The sequence below is a fragment of the Neovison vison genome, chromosome 4, assembly GCF_020171115.1.
Source record: "Neovison vison isolate M4711 chromosome 4, ASM_NN_V1, whole genome shotgun sequence".
In the NCBI taxonomy this organism is placed as follows: Eukaryota; Metazoa; Chordata; class Mammalia; order Carnivora; family Mustelidae; genus Neogale; species Neogale vison.
Window position 1 is genome coordinate 161,891,850 of NC_058094.1, and position 26,453 is coordinate 161,918,302.

The 26,453-nt window shown below is 38.9% G+C and overlaps 1 protein-coding gene across 2 annotated transcripts in view; it reads left to right on the top strand.

Moving 5' to 3' along the window:
- Positions 1 to 415: 415 nt before the first annotated feature.
- CASD1 (CAS1 domain containing 1) overlaps positions 416 to 26,453 on the top strand; it is a 57,406-nt gene continuing 31,368 nt past the window's right edge. The window contains exons 1-5 of one of the 2 annotated variants that reach the window (XM_044246048.1): positions 416 to 593; positions 8,761 to 8,857; positions 9,431 to 9,551; positions 24,651 to 24,695; positions 25,709 to 25,771. In XM_044246048.1, coding sequence (XP_044101983.1) covers positions 461 to 593; positions 8,761 to 8,857; positions 9,431 to 9,551; positions 24,651 to 24,695; positions 25,709 to 25,771 — 459 coding nt within the window. In that variant the 5' untranslated portion in view covers positions 416 to 460. The remainder of the gene's footprint in view (positions 594 to 8,760; positions 8,858 to 9,430; positions 9,552 to 24,650; positions 24,696 to 25,708; positions 25,772 to 26,453) is intronic. The other variant, XM_044246047.1, reaches the window with a different exon arrangement.

The window sequence follows — 26,453 nt, forward strand, 5'->3', positions numbered from 1 at the left end:
ACTTGTCTCCTCTACTCACATCCTCCTGTCCCTGCCGCTGCCGCCGCGCGCCAGGGCCCATGACCCGGTGACCCCGGAGAGCGGTCTGGGGCCCGCGACCCCAGAGCACTGGGCATCCGGACCCCCCTCGCAGGCGCAGCCGCTATTAAGGCAGGAGGCTAAAGGGGAGGAGGAGGAAGGGGAGGAGACAGGCGTCCAGGGCGCCTGGGGAACCGGCACTGCCGAGCAGGGGTGGCGAGGCTGGGGTAAAGCCGCCGAGGCGGCCGCGGCCAAGGAGGGGCAGGTGGAGGCCCGGGGCGCCGCGGCGGTGGGGTCAGGCTCCCCGGCGGGAGGCGCGGGTGGCGGCCGCGGGGGCTGGCGGAGGCTCCTCGCCTGGCTGCGGCGGCGGCAGCCCCAGTGCTGCCCCTGTGCGGCGCCCCTTCCCCGCTCCGCCGCGCACTGTTGTCATGGAGGAACCAAGATGGCGGCTCTGGCCTACAACCTGGGCAAGCGGGAGATCAACCACTACTTCAGCGTGAGGAGCGCCAAGGTGCTGGCGCTGGTGGCCGTACTGCTCCTCGCAGCGTGCCACCTCGCCTCCCGCCGCTACCGAGGTGAGCGGGCCCTCCCCCTGCCTGGGCCGGCCGGGGGAGGAGGCGACGCGGCGGCTGAAGGCCGCCCCCCTCGCCCAACACACGCCCACGCTCACGCGTTCGCCCGCCCGCCCGCCAGCCCGCGCGCCGGGCCGGCGGGGAGGCGGTGCCCCCACGTGCCCCCAGGTGCCCCGGGCTGCGGGCCGGGCGCCCCTGGCCGACTGAGCGGACCCCAGTGCGGGCCGCCCCTAGAAAAGGGCCCGTGGTCCTGAGGCCCCAGAACCGCCAGCGCAGCGGTCCGGGCAGCAGATCCGGGCCTGGCGCGAGCTGCTTTCGGGGTCCGGGCTCCTGCGCGACCTGGGCCGGGGGAGCCGCACCAGGTCCGGGCCTCGCGTGCACCAGATCGGACACTCGGACCTCGGGGACCAACCGGGGACGCCGAAGGCGGAGGCCCCCCAGCCAGGGGCACCTTTGCCAGAGTTGGGGTCGTCGATTCTGAGCCCAGGGGTCCGGCTCTTTGGCTTTTGTTTAATCCGGCCTCTGCCCCGGACTGCAGAGCCGAGCTGTTGTTGGACAGCGGCAAGGGCCGCCCCATTTTCCTCTGCCGCCCGGGCGACAGCTGGCAAAAGATGCCCTTGGCCAAATGGAGGAGGTATCACTCAGCCTGTGTGATTCAGAAACGTTTAAAGGGTCTGGTTGCACACTTTTTACAAAGGAAAGGCGCTGGGGCAGATAGAAAAGAAGTTACGGGTTGACAGGAGTCGAGGTGGGCAAGGAAGTTATGTTGGAAGCAGTTTGAAAGGAGGCCTTCCGTGTGGGTTTTGAAATTGGTGTGAAGGGTAAAAGGAAATATGACCTTATTTCAAAACGAGTTATCTTTCAGTAATCAAGGGATATTTACTTGTCCTTGTTGATTGATTTTTTTTTTTTAATTTTCTCTGTTAAAATGCCACTAGGAGAGAGGCTGGCAAGCTGAGGGAAATTAATAATGATAGGATCTTTTATTTTTGGCTCTTAGTATTATCGAAGCCATTATCTGGACAGCTCTGGGTGACTATGAGATTAATTGGTCAAGATGTAATGTGTAATGGACAGGTGCACATTTAACGCTATTCCCATTAAACTTCGCATCCACTTTTGCAAAATATTCAGTAAGTGGATTATTGGAATCTGAGCTCTGTTCTCATCCCAGGAGATCTTTCAAAGTGTAGGGTATTTTGAGCAGTTTTGCTACCTTTTTTCCTGCAATTCTTGAGGATTATAAATCTTTAGTACCGTACTGGATGAATATCTCCGTATATAAATGCACTGAATCGATTTTTTTTTTTTAAAGATTTTATTTATTTATTTGTCAGAGATCACAAGTAGGCTGAGAGGCAGGCAGAGAGAGAGAGAGAGAGGCAGAAGCAGGCTCTCCACTGAGCAGAGAGCCCGATGCGGGGCTCGATCCCAGGACCCTGGGATCATGACCCGAGCTAAAGGCAGAGGCTTTAACCCACTGAGCCACCCAGGCGCCCCTGCACTGAATCGATTTTAAAAGATAAATTCTTTATACTCTTTGGCCTTTTTCTTTCACCCTCCTATAGGTTACAGCCATAGATCTGGCTGGGCTTTGGTTCATCCTGGGTGGATCTAACGGAAGTCAGACACTTTCACATGTAAAGTGAAACTAGCAATGTTGATGCACTCGAGGTTGTTTTGAAGAAAATTTCCTAACTACTATTAATCATTTTATGTTTGTTATAAGATGACAGTAACCCAACTCGATTTTGTCTATGTGAAGGTAAATGTTCTAACTGTAGTGCTACAGTGCTAAAGATAAATATCTGGTCCCCCCCCCTTTTTATATTGTGCTTTTGTCTTTTGATAAGCTTGGGTACTAATTATTATAGTTAGATTCTGTATTTCATCCTTTCAAGATCTGTCATCAGCAGAGAAAACAGAATGTCAGATGGAACTTTATGAGTCAGTGTAGCAATCTGGGGTTGTTTATAAAGCCTCGGCCAGAAGCTAGTCATCGCTTCCGTAGGTGCTTCGGTGTCTTCAGTGTGAAGCAGTACACCTGGTGTGTGTACTTGCCCAGACTGAATGTCAAGAACTTGCGCCAGAGACTGTTTGGGAAAAATAAAATGATCCTACCAAGAAGTTTTTAGACATCCTCCTGCTTTGGCAGTCAAACTGAGTGCGATGTAATGTTCTTCACACAAAGATAACCCTACACTTGAATCACATTATCATAAATCTTTAGAATAAGAAAGGACTTTACATTAGATACAAAGGTTTATGCTTTATGTTAAAATCTCCAGTGTGTGGGTGTGCAGATGCCTCAGGCAAGGTAGAGTGAATGCAGCTCGAATATCCATCTTCAGTATCTCTTGCTTTACAAACTATCGAAAGGAAAGAAAGAATTATGTACCAAAGAAAGTAAAGCTTGGTAAACACTACATGCTAACTTTCAGTATTTATTATATGCCAGATGCTGCTCTACTAAGGGTTTTACATGTTTGAACTCCTTTTGTCTTTACAACCATTCCGTGAGGTAGATGAAATTACCATATTTCTTCCCACACCACCATTTTTGACATCTCTGTAATCAGGACAAATTCTTAAAAACTTTATTGCATGTCAAAGTTTAATTGATAACATTTTTTCCTAGTGTTACATAAAATAGTGATGTGTCTTATAATCAGTGGTCTTAGATCCAGCGAATTACGGTATTATTTACATTTTAAAGATGAGGCATGAGAGGTTAACTTGCCTAAGGACACACAATTAGTCAGTGATTGAGCTAGGATTTACAACCCAGTTAGTCCGCCTCATGCCATTAGGTTATAGACTGCCTTTCTCAGAGCTCCTTAGACAGTGGTGATGTGTAGAAGATGGAGTGAGAAAGCATTTTCTAGAGGGACATGGATTAAGTCATTTAGAAACACTAATTCAGCCTCACAGTACCAATCGAGTTTTCATTTTCTTTTTCAAGTAAAATGGTTTTCTAAAAGTTGAATTTGCAAAACTTCAAAATCTGACCAACTTACTTTTTATTACCTATGTTTAGCTTTTTCCTTCTTTCTAAACTCCAGTCTCACAGTCTCAGTATGCTTTGCCCTTTTATGCATCTCACAGATACCTAATTTTCTCTGCCTGCAGTGACCTCTCTCCTTAAAAGAAAGTGCAGATTTTTCTTTCAGGGCTGATTCAAATGTCACCACCACAGAAATAAGAATTAGGAATCTAGTGTTTCTATAGCAATGAGTACACACTTACGTTGTATCATAGTAATTTGTATCCATCTTCCCCACACAAACTGTGAGCTTTCAAGGGCATTTTATGCATCTTTAAATCCTCTGAGCTTAACATACAGAAGGAACTCCATAAACCACAATTGGACAAGTAGATTCTCAAAGTCCTTATTTCCTTATGTTTTTCTCCTTTTATTTGGTTCTTTTGGTTTTCATTGAATTTCATGTTCTAATAGTATGTTCTGATCTCAACTTTAGAAGATAGAGGGGTTTCTTTTATTTATTTATTTGACAGAGATCACAAGTAGGCAGAGAGGCAGAGAGAGAGGAGGAAGCAGGCTCCCCGTGGAGCAGAGAGCCCGATGTGGGACTCGATCCCAGGACCCTGGGATCATGACCTGAGCCGAAGGCAGAGGCTTTAAGCCACTGAGCCACCCAGGTGCCCCAAGAGGTTTCTTTATTATTAATATTACTTTCATATAAAGTGGTAGAATGACATTTTAAATAATAATCCTATTAACTATATTTTTCTGAATTTTCTCAATCTCTAACATTACTAAATCATAAAATGTCCATTAATATGGTGATTACAGATTAAAAACATCATTTCCATGACAAGAGGCTAGTAGCTATAGCCTTAAGGGTAGTTCCAATCTGGATAAATTTTAATTTTTTAATTGATAAAGTAAACTTGTCTCAAATGCCTTAATTTTCTTGAGATCTAATTCCTTTCTGTCACCAGGCATATTAAATGCAAGTATTAAATATGTTGCATGTTTGGGAGAAAAGTGAGTTCAAAGTTCAGAAATTAAAGTAAAAAGGAAGCAACTCTTGGTCTCTTAGCCTTTTCTCTCTTTGCCAGAAAGATCCTGATCTATATGACAGCATCTGTAATAGAGGCCACTCCTAGTTTGTCAAAGGAAAAATGTAAAAGGTGATTTTTCAACACAGACCAAAGTGTGACCTTGCTGAATTTTGGGCAAACAAACATTACACAAATCATGTTAAAAACTTTATGGTCTGATATTTTCATGGTTGGTAGTATGAAACAGATAGCTTTGGTAGGATGATTTTCCCAGTCTAAGGTACAGAATGCCAGAGGTATTCTATTCAAAGGGAAAAACAAGTTATGGTTTACTTAGCACATTAGATGTTTTCTTTAGTTGTTATATTTTGTTTTTCAGCCTTTTTTTTTAACACGTGTTTGTCTTTATACTTACTTGGGCCTGGCGCAAGCTGCTGCTGGGGTCCGGGTCCGGGTTGTTTTTAGTATCTTTCTATTATAGAAAAATTATACATAAAAACTTGAGACTTTGGATTGACAAACAAAATGCTTATGGTTAAAATAATAGACTAAGGAGGAGGACAGCCATTCATCTAGATAAGCTTAGTACTGGAGATAGCTGAAGTAGATAGTTCTCTCCCTTTAGTTGTGTGTGTGTGTAGTTTTTTTGTATTTTATTTTGTTTTGTTTCTAGCTTGATTCATCCGAGCACTTGGTAACTTGCATCTCATACTGGTTGTTTTAAACTAGCTATCAAAATTATAAGAGACAAATGAAAATAATGACTGGGATTTTTTTGTTTTCTTTTGTTTGGGGTTTTTCTGGGTAGATTTTGAAAGGGAAATATGTGCCAACAGATATTTATGTATACTTAGTATACATGATAAAGATGTGGGACTTAAATTTATTTTAACATCTAGATTACATTTAGTGATTTGGTCCGAAAATACCTCTCAGGAAAAGGGAGCTTGTTTCAGAGTCTGCAGTTTTGTGGGAGTTTTCTTTTTTTGATTAGGTTAATTTATTTTCAATTAGATTAAATAATAGTTATTATCATCACTATTTATATTATTCATCAGACAAGTATAAGAAAGTCTCTTGCTTTTTCGGTTGTCTAGTTAGCAGTTCTTTTACTTTTCTAACAGTTCTTTATATTAGATTCTATCTATTGAAATAGCTGATAAACATTCTGTCCTCTGACAGAACCTCAACCAGTACTATACAGAGGCTATCTATTTCAGATACAAAGATTATTAAAAAAAAAAAAAAACTTTGCATCATAAAATATATTAAGAAGCATCATCATCAACTAGCATTCATTAGCAAATTAAAAGTTTCTTTCCTGGCGCCTGGGTGGCTCAGTGGGTTGGGCCGCTGCCTTCGGCTCGGGTCATGATCTCAGGGTCCTGGGATCGAGCCCCGCGTCGGGCTCTCTGCTCAGCAGGGAGCCTGCTTCCCTTCCTCTCTCTCTCTGCCTGCCTCTCCATCTACTTGTGATTTCTCTCTGTCAAATAAATAAATAAAATCTTTAAAAAAAAAAAGTTTCTTTCCTGGAAATACCAGTAGTTTCTTTTTTCTTTTTTTTTTTTTTAAGATTTTATTTATTTTGAGAGAGAGAAAGCACAAGCAGGGAAGTGGCAGGCGGAGAGAGAAGCAGGCTCCTCGCTGAGCAAGGAGACCCACGCTGGACTCAGTCCCAGGACCCTGGGATCATGAGCTGAGCTGAAGGCAGACGCTTAACTGACTGAGCCACCCACGTGTCCCAAGACCAGTGGTTTCCAAAATACGATGTTTCTAGTGCTTTTTGGTTAGTGGCAACTCCAGATCTGTTTAGGGGGTGGGCGCAATATGGATTCGTCAGTCTAGACCTGCTTTTTTCCCACTAGCTGAACTACTAAAAAACAATGTGTGAGTGGTAGTAGTGAGGAAAAAAGAACTCTGCATTTTTAAACACATTTTCTGGTAGAGAAAAGACTGGTTATTTTGAGATGTTGGTATTGTACTTCCAACTTCATAAAACCATATTGAAAACCCTGTAGATACTTAACAAATAATATAATTCCACATACTGAAGGTGTGTTTCTGTTTCGAATTCTATTAAAAAACCAAAAATTAAATAACAACAAAAGGAAGGGAGATAGAAGAAAGAAAAAGAAGAAAAAGTCCACAGAATTAATGCCTAGTTATTTGCAACTTCTATTAAGTTTTTTAGAAAATACAAATTACTAACTTTTTGCTTGGTTTGTAGGTGTATTTAAAGAGTTAGAAATGCTACAAGTGTGGAATTTTCATTCTAATTTTAAACATTTACTAGATTTTTAATATAGAACCATTATAAAAGAATGAAGCAGAAGGATGTTCTTAGGAAAAAAACTTAATTGTGTGTTCTTATAGTCCTTTTTTTACTCCTTCTTGATTATTTATGTATCTTAATTTTGTTTTTTAGAACTAGAATTAGTTTTTAATAATTGGAAAGAATTAAGAACTGATTATTTATTGTTTTCTTACAGGGATGTTATTAAAAAATCTTTGAAATACCAAAAAAAAAAAAACCAAAACAAAACCCTGCACAGGCTACATATATAATTGCAAAATTTTAATAATTTATATTTTTGCTTTCCCTATCCAGTTTTCTACCAGCACAACAATGCAGTATTTCCACTTTCTCTTCCTGTTCCATTTTAGAATTTATGACACTGAAATAACAGCACCTTCATTATTTATGCATACCCATCTTGTATTTGTATCACCTTTTATCTATACGTTGGCCAGATAAGTGGATAACCAGCTGAGAAAAGAGATGTTCTTCTACTTTAAATATTGTTGGGTGTTCTCTGTCCCTACCCTAAATGGTTCAGTACCATTTTTGTGCCATAGTGTTCCTCTCTCCTGACGTTAACTATTTGTGGCTTTTAATAAAGAACTAGAAAGTAATTTAAATAATACATATATTTTATTGTAACTCCATGGCTTTTCTAAATATCTTGTTTTTCCCTTATCCATTTGACATATTTGGACTTTTTTAATGCGTCCAACTCCCTTTTAAACTCCTTGAGTCATGTAAGTTAATGTCCAATAAAATGGCCAAAGGAAAAAGGGGACCATCTCTCCCGTTTATACAAAACTGAAGGGTTTCCCAGGTGTGGAACTTTCTGTATGAAACCATGACAGCCTCAACCAAACTAGGAGGAGTTGGCTGGCTTATGAGCAGAAAGGAAGGCAAGAACATCAAGAGAAGTAGAGAGGCTGAATATTAATAATGTGAAATCTACATTTGTTATTGATACCAATACTATATGACTTCAGCCACCATATAGCTGACATAGTTCTAAGTCTTATCTTTGTAAATTATAACAGGGTGAAATTTTGGTAAGCTCAATAGGAAGTTCTTAAATCTTCTGTTTGCACATTTACAGAATAGGGCTAGCATACTTCCTCACAGGGAAGTTGTGAAAATCAGGGAATAGGTGTTTTTTTTTGTTGTTGTTTTTTAAATATTTATTTATTTATTTATTTGACAGACACACAAGGAGATCACAAGGAGGCAGAGAGGCAGGCAGAGAGAGAGGAGGAAACAGGCTCCCCGCTGAGCAGAGAGCCCAATGCGGGGCTCCATCCTAGAACACTGGGATCACGACCTGAGCCGAAGGCAGAGGCTTTAACCCACTGAGCCACCCAGGCACCCCAGGAAATAGGTTTATATAAAATATCTTCATTACTGCTTTTCCAGTTGTGCAAATGGATTATACATTATAGTAATTGAATAAAGTAATTAAAGAAGCCATTTCTTCTTTTTTTATTCCTTAAACTTTTCTTTTTCAACTAGGAGTGGTAAACAGATACAAGGACTAGTTTGAGATCATGTCCCTAGAAAAGGACCTGAAGCAGAAGGCAGTTCTGAATATAGCATTTAAAAATATAGCATTTAAAAATTAGGAGTCCCTTCTACAGTGAAGCATCTGTCATTAGTGGCTCTTATCCTCTTGAATATTAATGTATTGATATTTACTGTGCTTCTCATGGATGAGTAATATCCACCTAGAACGTATAGTGAAGCATAGAAAACTTTGTATTTTTTCATCTCAGAGAGCTTACATGAGGTCAGATAATCAACATACAAAAAATATGACTATTGTTTACCACACTGTTTGTTGAACTATTACAGGCAATGACTCATGTGAATACCTTCTCTCAAGTGGCAGATTTCTCGGAGAGAAAGTTTGGCAACCTCACAGTTGTATGATGCATAAATACAAAATCAGGTAAGGTTTCTTCATTTTGTTGCTTGTTTTCTTTTCTAGCATGTGTCTTAATATCTAGTGGAGAGCGGTTACTGAAGCAAAGAAAATACTCTATGGTACTTTTCTCTACGATGGTAGAGAATTGCTGACAGTGTGGGGGTGGGAGGGGAGGTAGGGGCGAGCCCAGATGAAGATTCCTGCCAAAAGCATTAGGGAAATAAATTGTCCAAGCTTCTTTAACTCGGGTGAGAGAGAATCAGGCCCAAGGCAGTAAGTAGCCTGTGAGTGAAGGACTGTAGCTTTAGGGCTTGAATATCTACCTCATGGAGTTATTCTGAGATAACAGATATAAAGTACTTGATACACTTAGAGTGCCTCTTAAACACTTAATAAATGAGGGTTGTAATTATTGATCATTGTAGAGTTAGTTTATTGTCCACAGGCTGGTTGGTTAAACAAACCGGGCCACCTATCTCTAAAGCAACATAAGTGTTTGTATGATAATCCTGTACTACTTTCTTCACAAACTATGTGCTTTGAAATGCCAACATGCTGATTTTATTACTGCAATTAATGTTTCTTTGTTGATTTCAGTGAAGCAAAGAACTGTCTTGTAGATAAACATATTGCATTTATTGGCGATTCAAGAATTCGTCAGCTGTTTTATTCTTTCGTAAAAATAATCAATCCCCAGTTCAAAGAAGAAGGAAATAAGGTAAAACTTACCTATTCTCTCCATTAGGTTATTGTTTTAGAAGCTAACTAACTGGGTAGTTGTAGGAGGAATATGCCTCTCCACATTAACAAAGAGAACTATAAAAGTTTTACTTTGGTTTTGGGAAAGGTGGAGGGAAAAAGGGATGGTAGCCATAATGGGGAACATAATGGAGAACACAAGAAGTGGTGGATAAGGTATTAGTAAACCTTTTATACCATAAAATACTAATTTTCAGAAAGAGTAAGTTCTTTCAGTAGAAAAACATTTTAGAATTCCTTAGAAAGAACACTAAGAGCAAATATCCCTCATTCTTCTTTTCATATTTTGCCATATTTCTTTTTAATCGCTTAAAAAAGTGATAATAATCTTGTAATCTTTTAGTATGTACAATTTTATGTCTTGCTTCTTTCCCCACCACTTACCATAATTCACTGTATTATTATATAATCAATATAAGTATCTTCATAATGGCAATGTGTTATTGAGTGGATATATGTATAATTTTATATAATTTTCTTTTCTTTTTGTAATTTTCTATTTTTTCTTAATTTTACAATTAAAAAAAAGGACATTCTTGATTACATCTTTGCATGAAAACTCTGCTTTTTAGATTATTTCTGTAGAATTGAATCTCTGTAATGCAAATATTAGGTTAAAGAATACAAACATTTTTAAAACTACTGATTAAAGTGCTCAACTATTTTAATTTACACTGCTATTAGCAATGTCCATCAGGACCTAATTTTCTGCAGCTTTGCTGGCACTGGGCAATTATACTGTATACATAAAACAACAATGCGACAAATTTCTGCTCTTTTTATAGAAAATTTCTGATTTTAAACATGTATCTTTCTTTGAAAACTAACAAGAATGGATCTCCCTACATATATTTCTTAATTTGTTGATTAGTTAATATTTTGTGGATTACCTCATCCTGTCTTTCTTTTTATACATTTTTAAGTGATCCAAAATTCCAGTCCCTGTCTTCAGCTGTGGATGATTGGGAGTGGGTGATAAGCAGGGAGAGAAAAGTAAAATACAAGAAAGTTTAGAATTGTACGGGGAATAGGTAATGATTTTGTGATGAAAATCTGCTTGTTCCCCTCAATTTGCCCTGTGGTAAGGAGATGAAAAATGAGGGACTTCCTAGCTAAGTATGTATCTAGTCAGCATAGTCACTACATCCTTGGGAACTTTTCCTGTGAGAAGAGTCCATTGGCTATTCAAGATTCTGTCTGCTAGGAAAGGGTAGTATAGATTCTAAATTTGAACAAGGGTAAGTGATAAAGTCCACTATTCATTTATTTTGATATTTGTAATTGTATTTTTCATTTGTATTTATATACACAAAATTATACAGAAAGATTTAAACTATTTAATGATATGAGATTATCACAGTTTTAAAGTAAAATACTTTCAGTGAACTTGTAAAAAGTAGAGAGATTTCTAACTTCAAAGAAGCAGTTTTAATATTTCTAGGCTAGTATGAATTTCTGAAAATTGGAATAATGGATTTGGCAGCAGTTAGTTAAAAAAAAACTATGATTTAGTTTACAGACAAAAGTAGGTACAATATGGTACATTGTTTCAGAACCCTGGTTATAACACAAGGTTTCCAGTCTTTATTTTCTAGAGGTGCTCAGTTAACCCACAATTATCAAACAAGATACATTTAAATTTGTGTGCATTTAAAAAAGAAACAAAGACAGTTTGTCATAGTCTAAGAGAGACAGTTGCTGAGAAACTAGTTCAAACTGCTGGTGGAACATTTGCCAAAACGTATTTTACTTAGTTCCCTTGTCTGAACACCTTGAAGACAGAGATTGTGTATTATCATTATTATTTTTAAAATACATTTCTTGTGTCTTGCAAAACCTGGCATATTGTAGAGGCTGATTATTATTATTTTAGCCTTGGTATGGGTTTCTTTGGGAAGAGTAGGAGTATTGAAGATAATTCATTTGAATTTTTCTTCTCCGTTTTGAGGCAAAAAAAAAAAATTGAGCTGTAGAACAGGACTCTTTTCTCAAATTCCATTTTGTGGAAGACTAGTTCTACAAAAAGCTCTGGTCAAATAAATTTGGGCAGAGCTGGACATCATATCTCCCTTTTAGATGGTTTTACTTTAGGCTGGGATATTAAAAACTTGAGAAGTCTTGCAGTAAATCAGACAAACAAACAAACAAACAAGAAAAGCTCTGTTTGTGTTGCTTTCAGCCAGAGTGCAAACTAGATACTCTGGGGGCCCCTTGACCTCAAATCAGCTAGATCCTAGATTAAAAAATATATACTTGTTGATGTTTTTCTAGACTTTGAGGAAATGGGAGACACTCCCCAGAAAAGGAACAAACCATGAGTCAAAACCAGAGACAGGAACAATAATAGCACTCAGTGGAGGTTCAGGCTGGCCTGAAGACAGATGCCAAAGGCTGCAATACTTTGTATGTAGAAGGCAAAGCTTTAGGCCACCAGATTTCTCAGTAGTAATATTGGAAGCCAGAGGACACTAGAATAGTAACTTTAAACTTCTAAGACAAAGGAAATTTCAATCTAGAATTGTGTACCTAGCATACAAATGTCTATTCTCAAAATTTAGAACATTTTCAGATAAACAAAAGCAGTAAGGGTTTACTGCTGGATAGATTTATAATAAAGGATTTTCTAAAGCATAAATGGAAGAAGGGAAATAATTCAGAAAAAAATGATCTGAAATATAAGAAGCAATGGTTAAAGAAAATTCTAAGGAGATATGTAAATCGAAAGTGTATAAAATGATATCTTTTTACACTTTATAAAATGACAGTATTAAAGAACTGTCTAATAATAGCATGTAAGTTCATAGGGATATGATCACAAAGTTTTCTAAAGTTCCTCTTTATTCTTTTAGGTATTATCTTAGAACTTAAGTTAAAGATGATAGTAAAATATCAAGAGCAAGAGCTAAAAGGATAGAATTAGGGTGTATGAATTCCAAACCAGAAGAAGAAAATAATTAAACAAAACCAAACTCCTCTGATGCCAAATATATGTCCCACACATACATAACATGCACACACATGTATATGCTCATACACGTGTTCGTATCTACCTATACAAAACCATATATGTACATGTAATAATCACTTTTTATATATATTCCAAATATATTATAAAAATGTGTGAGGGAGATAGAAATCAAAAAGTGCAATGATAAAAACATAATCAAAATAAATGCAAGTAGTCTAAACTTGTCAAGTAAACACAGATTTTCTGATTGGCTTTAAAAAGAACTTACAGCTGCTTAAAAAGACATATCTAAAACAAAAAGCTATGGAAGGTTTTAATTTAAAATGAGAAAAGATTTACTTGACAAATACTAAAGAAGGATAAAGCATATAAATGTAAGACAATAGACTGTAAGACAAAAGTGTTATTAAGGATACAGATACTTTTTAATGACAAAAGTTTCAAATCACTAAGATTTTAAGCTCGTGGGCATGAAATAAATTAACCTTAAAGTGTATAAAGCAAAATTAATATAATTACAGTGAAGAGTTCACAAATCCTCCTGAATAGACCAATATCATATCAAAAACCTCCCAAAAAACAAGAGCCCAGGACCTGATGGATTCCCTGGGGAATTCTACCAAACTTTCAAAGAAGAAATAACACCTATTCTCCTGAAGCTGTTTCAAAAAATTGAAGCAGAAGGAAAACTTCCTGACTCTTTCTATGAAGCCAGCATTACCCTGATCCCCAAACCAGGCAAAGACCCTACCAAAAAGGAGAATTTCAGACCAATATCACTGATGAATATGGATGCTAAATTCTCAACAAGATCCTAGCAAACAGGATCCAACAGCATATTAAAAAGATTATCCACCATGACCAGGTGGGATTCATCCCTGGGCTACAAGGATGGTTCAACATTCGCAAATCAATCAATGTGATAGAACAGATTAATAAGAGAAGAGAGAAGAACCACATGGTCCTCTCAATTGATGCAGAAAAAGCATTTGACAAAAGCCAGCATCCGTTCCTGATTAAAATGCTTCAAAGTATAGGGATAGAGGGAACATTCCTGAACTTCATCAGATGTATCTATGAAAGACCCACAGCGAATATCATCCTCAATGGGAAAAAGCCTGCAGCCTTCCCGTTGAGATCAGGAACACGACAAGGATGCCCACTCTCACCACTCTTGTTCAACATAGTATTAGAAGTCCTAGCAACAGCAATTAGACAACAAAGAGAAATAAAAGGTATCCAAATTGGTAATGAAGAAGTCAAACTCTCTCTTCGCAGATGACATGATTCTTTATATGGAAAACCCAAAAGACTCCACCCCCAAACTACTAGAACTCATACAGCAATTCAGCAACATGGCAGGATACAAAGTCAATGTACAGAAATCAGTGGCTTTCTTATACACTAATAATGAAAATACAGAAAGGGAAATTAGAGAATCGATTCCATTTACTATAGCACCAAGAACCATAAGATACCTGGGAATAAACCTAACCAAAGAGGTAAAGGATCTGTATTCGAGGAACTACAGAACACTCATGAAAGAAATTGAAGAAGACACAAAAAGATGGAAGACCATTCCATGCTCTTGGATCAGAAGAATAAACATTGTTAAAATGTCTATACTACCTAGAGCAATCTATACTTTTAATGCTATTCCGATCAAAATTCCACCAGTATTCTTCAAAGAGCTGGAGCAGATAATCCTAAAATTTGTATGGAATCAGAAGAGACCCCGAATCGCTAAGGAAATGTTGAAAAACAAAAATAAAATGGGGGTCATCACGTTACCTGACTTCAAGCTTTACTACAAAGCTGTGATCACCAAGACAGCATGGTACTGGCATACAAACAGACACATAGACCAGTGGAACAGAGTAGAGAGCCCAGATATGCACCCTCAACTCTATGGTCAAATAATCTGTGACAAAACAGGAAAAAATATACAGTGGAAAAAAGACACCACCAATAAGTGGTGCTGGGAAAACTGGGCAGCTATATGTAAAAGAATGAAACTCAACCATTCTCTTAGACCATACACAAAGATAAACTCAAAATGGATAAAAGACCACAATGTAAGACAGGAATCCATCAGAGTCCTAGAGGAGAACATAGGCAGTAATCTCTTCGATATCAGCCACAGCAACTTCTTTCAAGATATGTCTCCAAAGGCAAAGGAAACAAAAGCGAAGATGAACTTTTGGGACTTCATCAAAATCAAAAGCTTCTGCACAGCAAAGGAAACAGTCAACTGAACAAAGAGGCAACCCACAGAATGGGAGAAGATATTTGCAAATGACAGTACAGACAAAAGATTGATATCCAGGATCTATAATGAACTCCTCAAACTCAAACAAAACAATCATATAAAAAAATGGGCAGAAGATATGGACAGACACTTCTCCAATAAAGACATACAAATGGCTATCAGACACATGAAAAAATGTTCATCATCACTAGCCATCAGGGAGATTCAAATTAAAACTACATTGAGATATCACCTTACACTAGTTAGAATGGCCAAAATTAGCAAGACAGGAAACAACATGTGTTGGAGGGGATGTGGAGAAAGGGGAACCCTCTTACCCTGTTGGTGGGAATGCAAGTTGGTGCAGCCTCTTTGGAGAACAGTGTGGAGATTCCTCAAGAAATTAAAAATAGAACTTCCCTATGACCCTGCCATTGCACTACTGGGTATTTACCCCACAGATACAGATGTCGTGAAAAGAAGGGCCGTCTGTACCCCAATGTTTATAGCAGCAATGGCCACGGTCGCCAAACTGTGGAAAGAACCAAGATGCCCTTCAAAGGACGAATGGATAAGGAAGATGTGGTCCATATACACTATGGAGTATTATGCCTCCATCAGAAAGGACGAATACCCAACTTTTATAGCAACATGGACGGGACTGGAAGAGATTATGCTGAGTGAAATAAGTCAAGCAGAGAGAGTCAATTATCATATGGTTTCACTTATTTGTGGAGCATAACGAATAGCATGGAGGACATGGGAGGTTAGAGAGGAGAAGGGAGTTGGGGGAAATTGGAAGGGGAGGTGAACCATGAGAGACTATGGACTCTGAAAAGCAATCTGAGGGTTTTGAAGGGGCGGGGGATGGGAGGTTGGGGTACCAGGTGGTGGGTACTATAGAGGGCACGGATTGCATGGAGCACTGGGTGTGGTGCAAAAATAATGAATACTGTTATGCTAAAAATAAAAAAAAATTAAAAGTCTAACCATAAAATGAAAGATGGATAAATTCCCATACCTTATGATTAAGAGAATCTGTTCATCAAAAGATACCTTACAGGGGTGCCTGGGTGGCTCAGTGGGTTAAAGCCTCTGTCTTCAGCTCAGGTCATGATCCCAGGGTCCTGGGATGGAGCCCTACATCAGGCTCTCTGCTTCCCCATCTCACTCTCTGCCTCTCTGCCTACTTGTGATCTGTCAAATAAATAAATAAAATCTTAAAAAAAAAAAGATACCTTATAGAAGAAAAATCAAGCTATGAACTAGAAAATATTTATAACATACATCCAAGACATATAAGGATTCAGAAAAAAAAAAAGAAAAAGAAAAAAAGAAGAAGACAATTCAGTAGAAAACAAAAGAAGAAAAGCATGACCAGGCTTTTCAAAGAAGAGGAAACATAAATCCTAGTGTAAATCTGAAAGGTGTTTAAACATTTCTAATTTGGGAATTTTGAATGAAGACCATAATGAGATACCATTATATACCTACTTTAGTGACAGAAATTAAATTTTACAGTGGCAAAAAATATGAAGTCTGTCAAAATTTATTAAAGATTCTGTATCTCAAACTGCTGGTAAGAGTATAAATTGTTAGAAACACTTCAGAAAATAACATCCATTATCATGTGAGGGTGTACATTTGTATAGCCTGTGAACCTATAGAACTATTATTAGGGAAACTTTTATTATTCGTTTATTAAGAAACATATACAGGAAAGTAACTATCAGTGCTGTTTATAATCTAGATTTGGTGCATTGTAGTAACTGGCCTAGACTCTACAAAAATAATAAACGTAATATTTGATATCTATAAATACAATAAATTGATGTACAAGGGTTTTATTTTTTTTTATTAACATATAATGTATTATTTGTTTCGGGTACCGGACTCTGATTCATCAGTCTTACACAATTCACAGCACTCACCATAGCACATACCCTCCCCAATGTCCATCACCCAGCCTCCCTCTCTCTCCCATCACCCTCCACTTCTAACCACCCTCAGTTAGTTTCCTGAGATTAAGAGTCTCTTATGGTTTGTCTCCCTCTCTGGTTTTGTCTTATTTCATTTTTTCTTCTTTTCCTCTGTGATCCTCTGACTTGTTTCTCAAACTCCACAGATTAGAGAGATCATTTGATAATTGTCTTTCTCTGGTTGACTTATTTTGCTTAGCATAGTACCCTCTAATTCCATCCACATCGTTGCAAACAGCGAGATTTCATTTTTATGGCTGCATAATATTCCATTATATATAGATTTTTTAAAATTTTACTTATTTATTTGAGAGAGAGAGAGTGGAGACGTCAAAGGGAGAGCAGGGAGCCCAATGTGGGACTCGGTCCTGGGCCTCGATCATGACCTGAGGCAAAGGCAGTTGCTTAACCAACTGAGCCACCCAGGCTCAGTTTCTTATTTTTATCTTTATCCATTTATCTGTCTATGGACATATAACCTGTTTCCATAGTTTGGCTATTGTGGACAGTGCTGCTATAAACATTGGGGTTCATATGCCCCCTCGGGTCACCTCATTTGTATCTTTGGGGTAAATACCCAGTAAGTATAATTGCTGGGTCGTAGGGAGCTCTGTTTTTAACTTTTTGAGAAACCTCCATATGGTTTTACAGGGTGGCTGCACCAGCTTGCATTCCCACCAAGAGTGTAGGAGGGTTCCCCTTTTCCGCATCTTTGCTAACATCTGTTGTTTTCTGACTTGTTAGTTTTAGCCATTCTAACTGGTATGAGGTGGTATCTCATTGTGGTTTTGATTTGTATTTCCATGATGCTGAGTGATGTTGAACACTTTTTCATGTGTCTGCTGATCATTTGGCTGTCTTCTTTGTAGAAATGTCTGTTCATGTCTTCTGCCTATTTCTTGACTGGATTATTTGTTCTTTGGGTGTTGAGTTTGATAAATTCTTTATAGATTTTGGATACTGGCCCCTTATCTGATATGTCATTTGCAAATATCTTCTCCCATTCTGTCATTTGTCTTCTGGTTTTGTTGACTGTTTCCTTTGCTGTGCAAAAGCTTTTGATCTTGATGAAGTCCCAGTAGATCATTTTTTCCCTGCTTCTCTTGCCTTTGGTGATGTTTCTAGGAAGAATTAGCTGTGGCTGAGGTCAAGATGTTGCTGCCTGTGTTCTTCTTAAGGATTTTAATGGATTCCTGTCTCACATTTATGTCTTTCATCTATTTTGAGTCTGTTTTTGTGTGTGGTGTCAGGAAATGGTCCATTTTCATTCTTCTGCATGTGGCTTTCCAATTTTCCCAACACCATTTGCTGAAAAGACAGTTTTGTGTTTTGTTTTGATTGGACATTTTTTCCTGCTTTGTTGAAGATTAGTTGACCATAGAGTTGAGGGTCCATTTCTGGGCTCTCCATTCCATTGATCTATGTGTCTGTTTTTCTGCTGGTACCATACTGTCTTGATGATTACAGCTTTGTAATAGAGCTTGAAGTACAGAATTGTGATGCCATCAGCTTTGCTTTTCTTTTTCAATATTCATCTGGCTATGCGGGGTCCTTTCTGGTTCCATACACATTTTAGGATTATTTGTTCCATTTCTGTGAAAGAAGTTGATGGTATTTTGATAGGGATTGTATTGAATGTGTAGATTGCTCTAGGTAGCATAGACATTTTCACAATATTTGTTCTTCCAATCTATGGACATGGAATGCTTTTCCATTGCTTTGTGTCTTTCAGTTCTTTCATGAGTATTCTATAGTTTTCTGAGTATGGATACTTTGCCTCTTTGGTTAGATTTATTCTTAGGTATCTTATGGTTTTGGGTGCAATTGTAAATGGGATTGACTTCTTAATTTCTCTTTCTTCTGTCTCTCCGTTGGTGTATAGAAATGCAACTGATTTCTGTGCATTGATTTTATATCCTTTCACCTTACTGTATTCCTTTATGAGTTCTAGCAGTTTGGGGATAGAGTCTTTTGGATTTTCCACATAAAGTATCATATCACCTGCAAAGAGTGAGAGTTTGCTTTCTTCTTTGCCAATTTGGATGCCTTTTATATCTTTTTGTTGTCTGATTGCTGCGGCTAGGACTTGTAGTACTATGTTGAAGAGCAGTGGTGATTGTGGACAGCCCTGCCATGTTCCTGACATTAGTGGAAAAGCTCTCAGTTTTTCTCCATTGAGAAGGATATCCATTGTGCGCTTTTCGTAGATGGCTTTTATGATACTGAGGGATATACCCTCAATCCCTACACTGTGAAGAGTTTTTGTTTTTGTTTTTGTTTTTAAAGATTTTATCCACTTATTTGACAGACAGAGATCACAAGTAGGCAGAGAGAGAGAGAGAGGAGGAAGCAGGCTCCCCGCTGAGCAGAGAGCCCAATGCGGGGCTCGATCCCAGGACCCTGGGATCATGACCCAAGCCGAAGGCAGAAGCTTAGCCCACTGAGCCACCCAGGCACCCCTGTGAAGAGTTTTAATCAAGAAAGGATACTGTACTTTGTCAAATAATTTTTCTGCATCTATTGAGAGGATCATACGGTTCTTGTCCTTTCTTTTATTAATGTAGTGTATTGCATTGATTTGCAGGTGTTGAACCACCCTTGCATCCCAGGAATAAATCCCACTTGGTCTTGGTGAATAATCCATTTAATGTACTGTTGGATCCTATTGGCTAGTATCTTGGTGAGAATTTTTACATCCATGTTCATCAGAGACATTGATGTGTAATTCTTCTTGGTGGAGGTCTTTGTCTGGTTTTGGTATCAAGGTCATGCTGGCTTCATAAAATGTGTCTGGAAGTTTTACTTCCATTTCTATTTTTTGGAACAGTTTCAGAAGAATAAGTATTAATTCTTCTTTAAATGTTCAGTGAAATTCACCTTGGAATCCACCTGGCCCTGGGCTCTTGTTTGTTGGGAGATTTTTTGATTACTGCTTCAATTTCCTTGCTGGTTATGGGTCTGTTCAGGTATTTCTTCCTGGTTCAGATTTGGGAGTGTATACATCTCTAGAAATGCATCTATTTCTTCCAGATTTTCTAATTTGTTGGCATAGAGTTGCTCATAATATGTTCTCATATATTGTTTGTATTTCTTCAGTGTTGGTTGTGATCTCTTTTATTCATGATTTTATTTATTAAGTCCTTTCTCTTTTTGATAAATTTGGCCAGGGGTTTATCAATCTTAGTAATTCTTTCAAAGAATCAGCTCCTAGTTTCGTTGATCTGTTCTACTTTTTTTTGGTTTCTCTTTCATTGATTTTTTTTTTTTAAAGATTTTATTTATTTATTTGACAAGACAGATCACAAGTAGGCAGAGAGGCAGGCAGAGAGAGAGAGGAGGAAGCAGGCTCCCTGCTGAGCAGAGAGCCCGATGCGGGACTCGATCCCAGGACCCTGAGATCATGACCTGAGCCGAAGGCAGCGGCTTAACCCACTGAGCCACCCAGGCGCCCCTCTTTCATTGATTTTTGCTCTAATCTTTTTTATTTCCCTTCTCTTGCTGGGTTTAGGCTTTATTTGCTGTTCTTTCTCCAGCTCCTTTAGTTATAGGATTAGGTTGTGTATTTGAGACCTTTCTTGTTTTTTGAGAAAGCCTGGTAATGCTACATACTTTCCTCTTAGGACTGCCTTTGCTGCATCACAAAGATTTTGAACAGTTGTTTTCATTTCCATTTGTTTCCATGAATTTTTAAAATTCTTTTTCAATTTCCTGGTTGGCCCATTCATTCTTTAGTAGGATGCTCTTTAGCCTCCATGTATTTGAGTTCTTTCCAACTTTCCTCTTGTGATTGACTTCAAGTTTCAACGCAGTGTGGTCTGAAAATATGCAGGGAATGGTCTTGCATATTTTGGTACCAGTTGAGATCTGATGTGTGACCCAGGATGTGATCTACTCAGGGGAATGTTCCATATGCACCAGGGAAGAATGTGTATTCTGTTGCTTCGGGATGGAATATTCTGAATATATCTGTGAAGTCCATCTGGTCCTGTGTGTCATTTAAAGCCCTTATTTCTTTGTTGATCTTTTGCTTAGATGATCTGTCCATTTCAGTAAGGGCAGTGTTAAAGTCCCCTACTATTATTGTATTACTGTCGATGTGTTTCTTTGATTTTGTTATTAATTGGCTGCTCCATGTTAAGGGCCTAAATATTTACAACTGTTAGATCTTGTTGGATAGACCCATTAATTATTATATAGTATCCTTCCTCATCTCTTACTATAGTCTTTGATTTCAAATCTAATTTGTGTGATACAAGGATTGCCACACCAGCTTTCCTTTGATGTCCATTAGCATGGTAAATTGTTTTCTTCCCCCTCACTTTCAATCTGGAGGTGTCTTTGGGTCTAAAATGAGTCTCTTGCAGACAGCATATCAATGGGTCTTGTGTTTTTATGCAATTTGATACCCTGTGTCTTCTGATTAGGGTATTCAGCCCATTTACCTTCAGGGTAACTACTGAAAAATACAAATTTAGTGCCATTGTATTCCCTATAAGGTGACTGTGTGTGTACTATATATTGTCTCTGTTCCTTTCTGGTCTATGTTACCTGTAGGCTCTCTCTTTGCTTAGAGAACTCCTTTCAGCAGTTTTTGTAGGGCTGGTTTAGTGATTGCAAATTATTTTAGATTCTGTTTGTCCTAGAAGCTTTTTATCTCTCCTCCTATTTTCAGTGACTGCCTAGCTGGATAGTAGTATTGCATCGTACTTGCCAGGGGCCAGGCTAAGCAATCTGCTCAGGTTTGCTCTCGATAGCTTTTGTTCCTTGAAGGCTTTTTACACAGCGGTGGAGAGTGAGAATGAAGATAGCGGCCTCCCAATTTCCAGCCCTGGAGAAAACAAGAACTCAGGCCCCTGCTCCTTAGTGCAACCTTAGAGAAAAGCAGTCAATCACTCCTATCTCCCTGGTCTCTGGCTGCTGTCCATGCTCACCCAGCCTGTGACCAAGCGTTTCTATCTCTGATGCACAGCCCCATTTGGAATCTCCAAACCCAGCAGATTCCTGCAACACACTCCTGTGCCACTCCTCCCAGATGAGGAAGGAGGGTATCTTCCCGGGTCTGCCACTTGTGGGGTCCCTGCTTGACGAGTAGTGTCACGACTGAGCCACAGATCACAGTTTATGGCAACTCTGAGCTGAGAGCCCACTCCTCGGCTCTGTCTCTGCATCTGGCTTCCTGGCTCTGATCCCTGGGAGCTCTGCCACACTTAGGCACCACGGTCTTTCTGTGACACTGAGGACCTGAGACCATACTTTCCCCACAATGTTTCCATCCCCAGCTTAGCCACTAGAGTGACATCCCTCACTGGAGCAGACTTCTAAAAGTTCTACTTTTGTACTCCACTGCTCTATCACTTGCTGGGAGTGAGCTGACTGGAGACTCCCTTCCCCACAGTCTGTCTTCCCGTATATCACCTCAGATCCACTTCTCCACATGTCCTGTCTTCCAGAAAGTGGTTGCTTTTCCGTTCCTAGAATTGCTGCTATTCTTTTCTTTGATCTCCTGTTGAGTTTGTAGGTGTTCAGAATAGTTTGATAGCTATCTGGTTGAAAATTGGAACCAGACAAAATTTAGGTCTCCTACTCCTCCACCATCTTGCTTGCCCTCCACTCAATGTAGGAAGGTTTTAAAAGGCCAGGAGTTGCTCTAGATTATAAATGATTAAAGAGACATGACAACTAAATACCTTATTTTAATTGAATTCTAGATTAAAATAGAAGAGTGGTAGAGAGGACATTATTATGAAATTAGGGAAATTTGAATGTAATATTTTATCAATGTCGAGTTTCTTAGGTGGGAGTATAGTATTGTGGTTATATAAGAGAATATTTATGTTCTTAGGAAATGCATGCTTTATGTGTTTAAAGGTGAAATGCTGGGGCACCTGGGTGGCTCAGTGGGTTAAAGCCTCTGCCTTTGGCTCAGCTCATGATCCCAGGGTCCTGGGATGAAGCCCCACATCGGGCTCTCTGCTCAGCAAGGAGCCTGCTTCCCATCCTCTCTCTCTTTCTCTGCCTTCCTCTCTGCCTACTTGTGATTTCTGTCAAATAAATAAAAATTAAAATTTAAAAAAAATTTTAAGGTGAAATGCTATGTCTGTAGTTTACTTTCATATAGTTCAATAAGAGAGAAGCAATGTATATGTCTGCAGAGAAAGACAAAAAACCTAGTACAGAAAATGTAAACAGTTGATAAAGGGTGATTGGGTGCTCATTATAATTTTGTCATTTTTGCTCTCAGTTTGACATTTTGAAGTTTGACATTTTTCAAAATTAAAAGTTGGAGAGCAAGCCAGTTACATGAAACAATATATCATTTAAGGATGTATATCCATGTGACAAAACAATATGATAAAAGAGAAAGCAAAATATAAATGAATTTCAAAGTAGTGGTTCCCTTGGGTGAAACAAGGAATTAAAAGGAGACGTTCATGTAGATCACTCTGTCTTGGTAATGCTCTGATTTGTGCCATGGGCTCATGAGTGCTTATTTGTTTACTGTGCTTTGTGATTACATTTGTGACACATTCTTTTGTATATATCAAATGTTCCATTAAAATGGTAAAGGAAAAAAGAGAGAGATTGAGTTGAATTAACTGAGCTTTGCAAAAGGAGGAGAAAAAAAGTTCATGACATATTAGTTCTCTGAAGAAAAAACTCAACAAGGTCGGAATGGGATAGTAGGAGGAAAACACACGTGTGATTTTGTCTAAACCAGTATTTCCAAGATATATGAGACCAAGGAACCTCTTTTATAGAACACACCTTAAAGTACCATTGGTCCCAAGAGTCCTTTTGGGAAATGATGCTTGAATTTTAAATGTTAGCCTGCAGATAAAAGCAAGCTTTAGTTCACAGAGATATAAATATAAACTCTATTTGTCTGCTTAAATTAATGAAGACATTTCAACCTTCGTTTCAGGAAGAGAATTAGCTTCTTTATTTTATTTTACCTTCACCCCACCCCACCCTGGATTTTTAACTCTCAAAGGATTTCTATTCTTTATATGGAACAGCTTGGTTACAAGAATGTGTCTCCAAACCTTACTTTTTTTCTTCAATTGGACCACTTATGTCCAGTCTTCAACTGGAAACCCAAAATAACCTAGAGTCCTGGATGTGTACTTCTGTTCAGACAGAGCTGGTACTAGTACACTGGCGAGAAGAGACTAGTTGTTGCTGCAGCAACAAACCACTCTACAGTCTTACAAAATGCTTTTCTCACTTAGTGCTGCATGTGATAGGTGGGCTGGCAAGAGGCTTTGCTCTGTATCCTCAATCAGGGATGCTTGCTTGTTGGAATTTGTACTTTCTTCTAGTTTTACCATTTGAAACATTCTGCCTCTGCAGTCTCAGCATTAGGTTAAGCCAGAAACTAAAGAATTGCCCTGGGAAGTGGAAGGTGACCCACATCACATCTAAGCACATAACATTGGCCAGAACTAGTCATGTGGCTCTTTCTAACGGGCGTCGGGCCTGGGATGGGGGTCGGGGACTGAGATGGGACTCAGGAAATGCAGAGGAGCAAACCATCCCTGCCATAAATAATACTAGGACTAAACTGGAATGTGGCATTCTTGGCAGAAAGGTAATTTATGTAGGCATGTTTACATATTTGTTTGCTTATTCATAGTTGAGGTTTTATCTTTGAATTATATCTTAAGTGTTAAAAATCACATAGAAACAATGTGGTATCACTTATTTTTTGGTATTCTGTGCAGGTCTTTTCCCCTTCAGGTTGAATATAGTTAATTGAGATGTGGTGCATAAATTAACAAAAGTAGCTAAAGGGAGAATTATTGACATAAAACTAATTTATACATGAATATTTATTTCTCTGTTCTGTGTTTTTTTTAATGACAGCATGGAAACATTCCTTTTGAAGACAAGATTGCAGCAGTTAAAGTGGTAAGTTCATGTAATAGTAAGCTAAATGTTGTGTGAAAACTATTCATTGGTTATTTGTAGATCAGCTAATGCTTTGTGTATACTAAATTTATTTCAATGTATTTAGAGTAGATAAGAATAGCTAAAATGATTGAATAAATGGATGCACTGTTTTGTATAATAAAATGAAAAATTTGGTCTCTCAGATTTTTTTTTTAATCCAGAAAAAAAAAAATAATTTTGTATGTTAATTTGAAACCAGTAGGTGTTCAGGATTAATACCAATAAAAGAATATATGTAAAGTTTCTGAATTTCTAGTTGCTGTGACTTCTAGGTACTGAGAATGCAGTGGGGATCGAGACAAAGATGTCCTAGACCTAATAGATTTTACAAGTCCTTATAGTTCTCTACATGCATTAAATGTGGAGTAAGGTGGTAAAAAGGGAAAAATAGGACATTAGGAATGTACAAAACAAGGAATTAAAAAGTTTCTCCCTTGAGAAAAAGATGTTTTAACTGAAGCTTCAAGGATCCGTAGGAGCAAGTCAGGATCAGCGGAAGAGTTTTATGAGCATCGTGGACAGAACAGTACGTGCAAAGTCCTGGAGAAAAAGAAGCACAAAGAGCATCCTAGAAGCTGAAGGAGAGCCAAAAGGATACTTAGTGTGAGGGGGAGAGTGGCAGGAGAACAGGCAGGCAGAATGTCTTGGTAGAGGCCAGATCCTGCACCTTCATAGCAGTTTTAAGGACTTTGGAATTTATTCTGAGGGCCATTGAAAGTCCTTGAATATTTAAGCAAGAATGTGGCAAGATCAGATTTAGATTTTGAAAAGATTACTACAGAGAGTAATTCAGAGGAAAGCAGAAGTGGATACAAAAAATGTCATGAGACCGTTGGGAAAGTGAGGGGAGTGAAGGTGTTGTGGACGTGTGATGGTGTACATCAGGTACCCTGTAAGACCCGGGCCTGTTTATTTTGAATAGAGGATATAAATTTCTTTAACTTTTTCTTTTCTCATGTTTCTTTTTTTAGGATTTTCTGTGGCACCCAGAAGTTAATGGTTCTATGAAACAGTGTATCAAAGTGTGGACTGAGGTGTGTATTTGAAAATACAGGCCTTTCTGGTTTTAAGCAACCAAATTTTAAAAGCTCATGAACACACATTTTTTTGCTCCCCCTTACTCACCTGTCCCACTCTTTTGTACTTTATGTCGACTTTTTTTTTTTTTTAAGATTTTATTTATATATTAGAGAGAGAAAGAGAGCACAAGCAGAGGGAGTAGCAGGCACAAGCAAAGGGAGCAGCAGGCAGTGGGAGAAGCAGGCTCCACGCTGAGCAAAGAGCCTGATGGTGGGACTAGACTCCAGGACCCTGGGATCATGACCTGAGCTGAAGGCAGATGCTTAACCAGCTGAGCCACCCAGGTGTCCCTATGCTGATTTCTTAGTATAAGCAACTGAATTGTGCTAGATTGATCCTGTCACTTTACTGAGAGGAGGGAGTTTTGATCCAAGCCTTCTGCTGCTACCACTCTGACCCTACAGCCATTATGCTTATGCCACACTTTAGACAGAATCTTCTGTTACTGCTGTAGCTCAGTTCATTCCAACCCAGGGCCTCTTCCCAGCATAACATACATTCTTTTGAGTGTTTTCCCACTTTCTTCTTGACTCATGCCCCCGTTCTTTAGGAACGTATTTTTTTGTTAAACAGCCTGGTTTTTTTTCCCTTTTATCATTTCACTTGTGACCCAGGAGTTGAGCCTGGCATATTTTG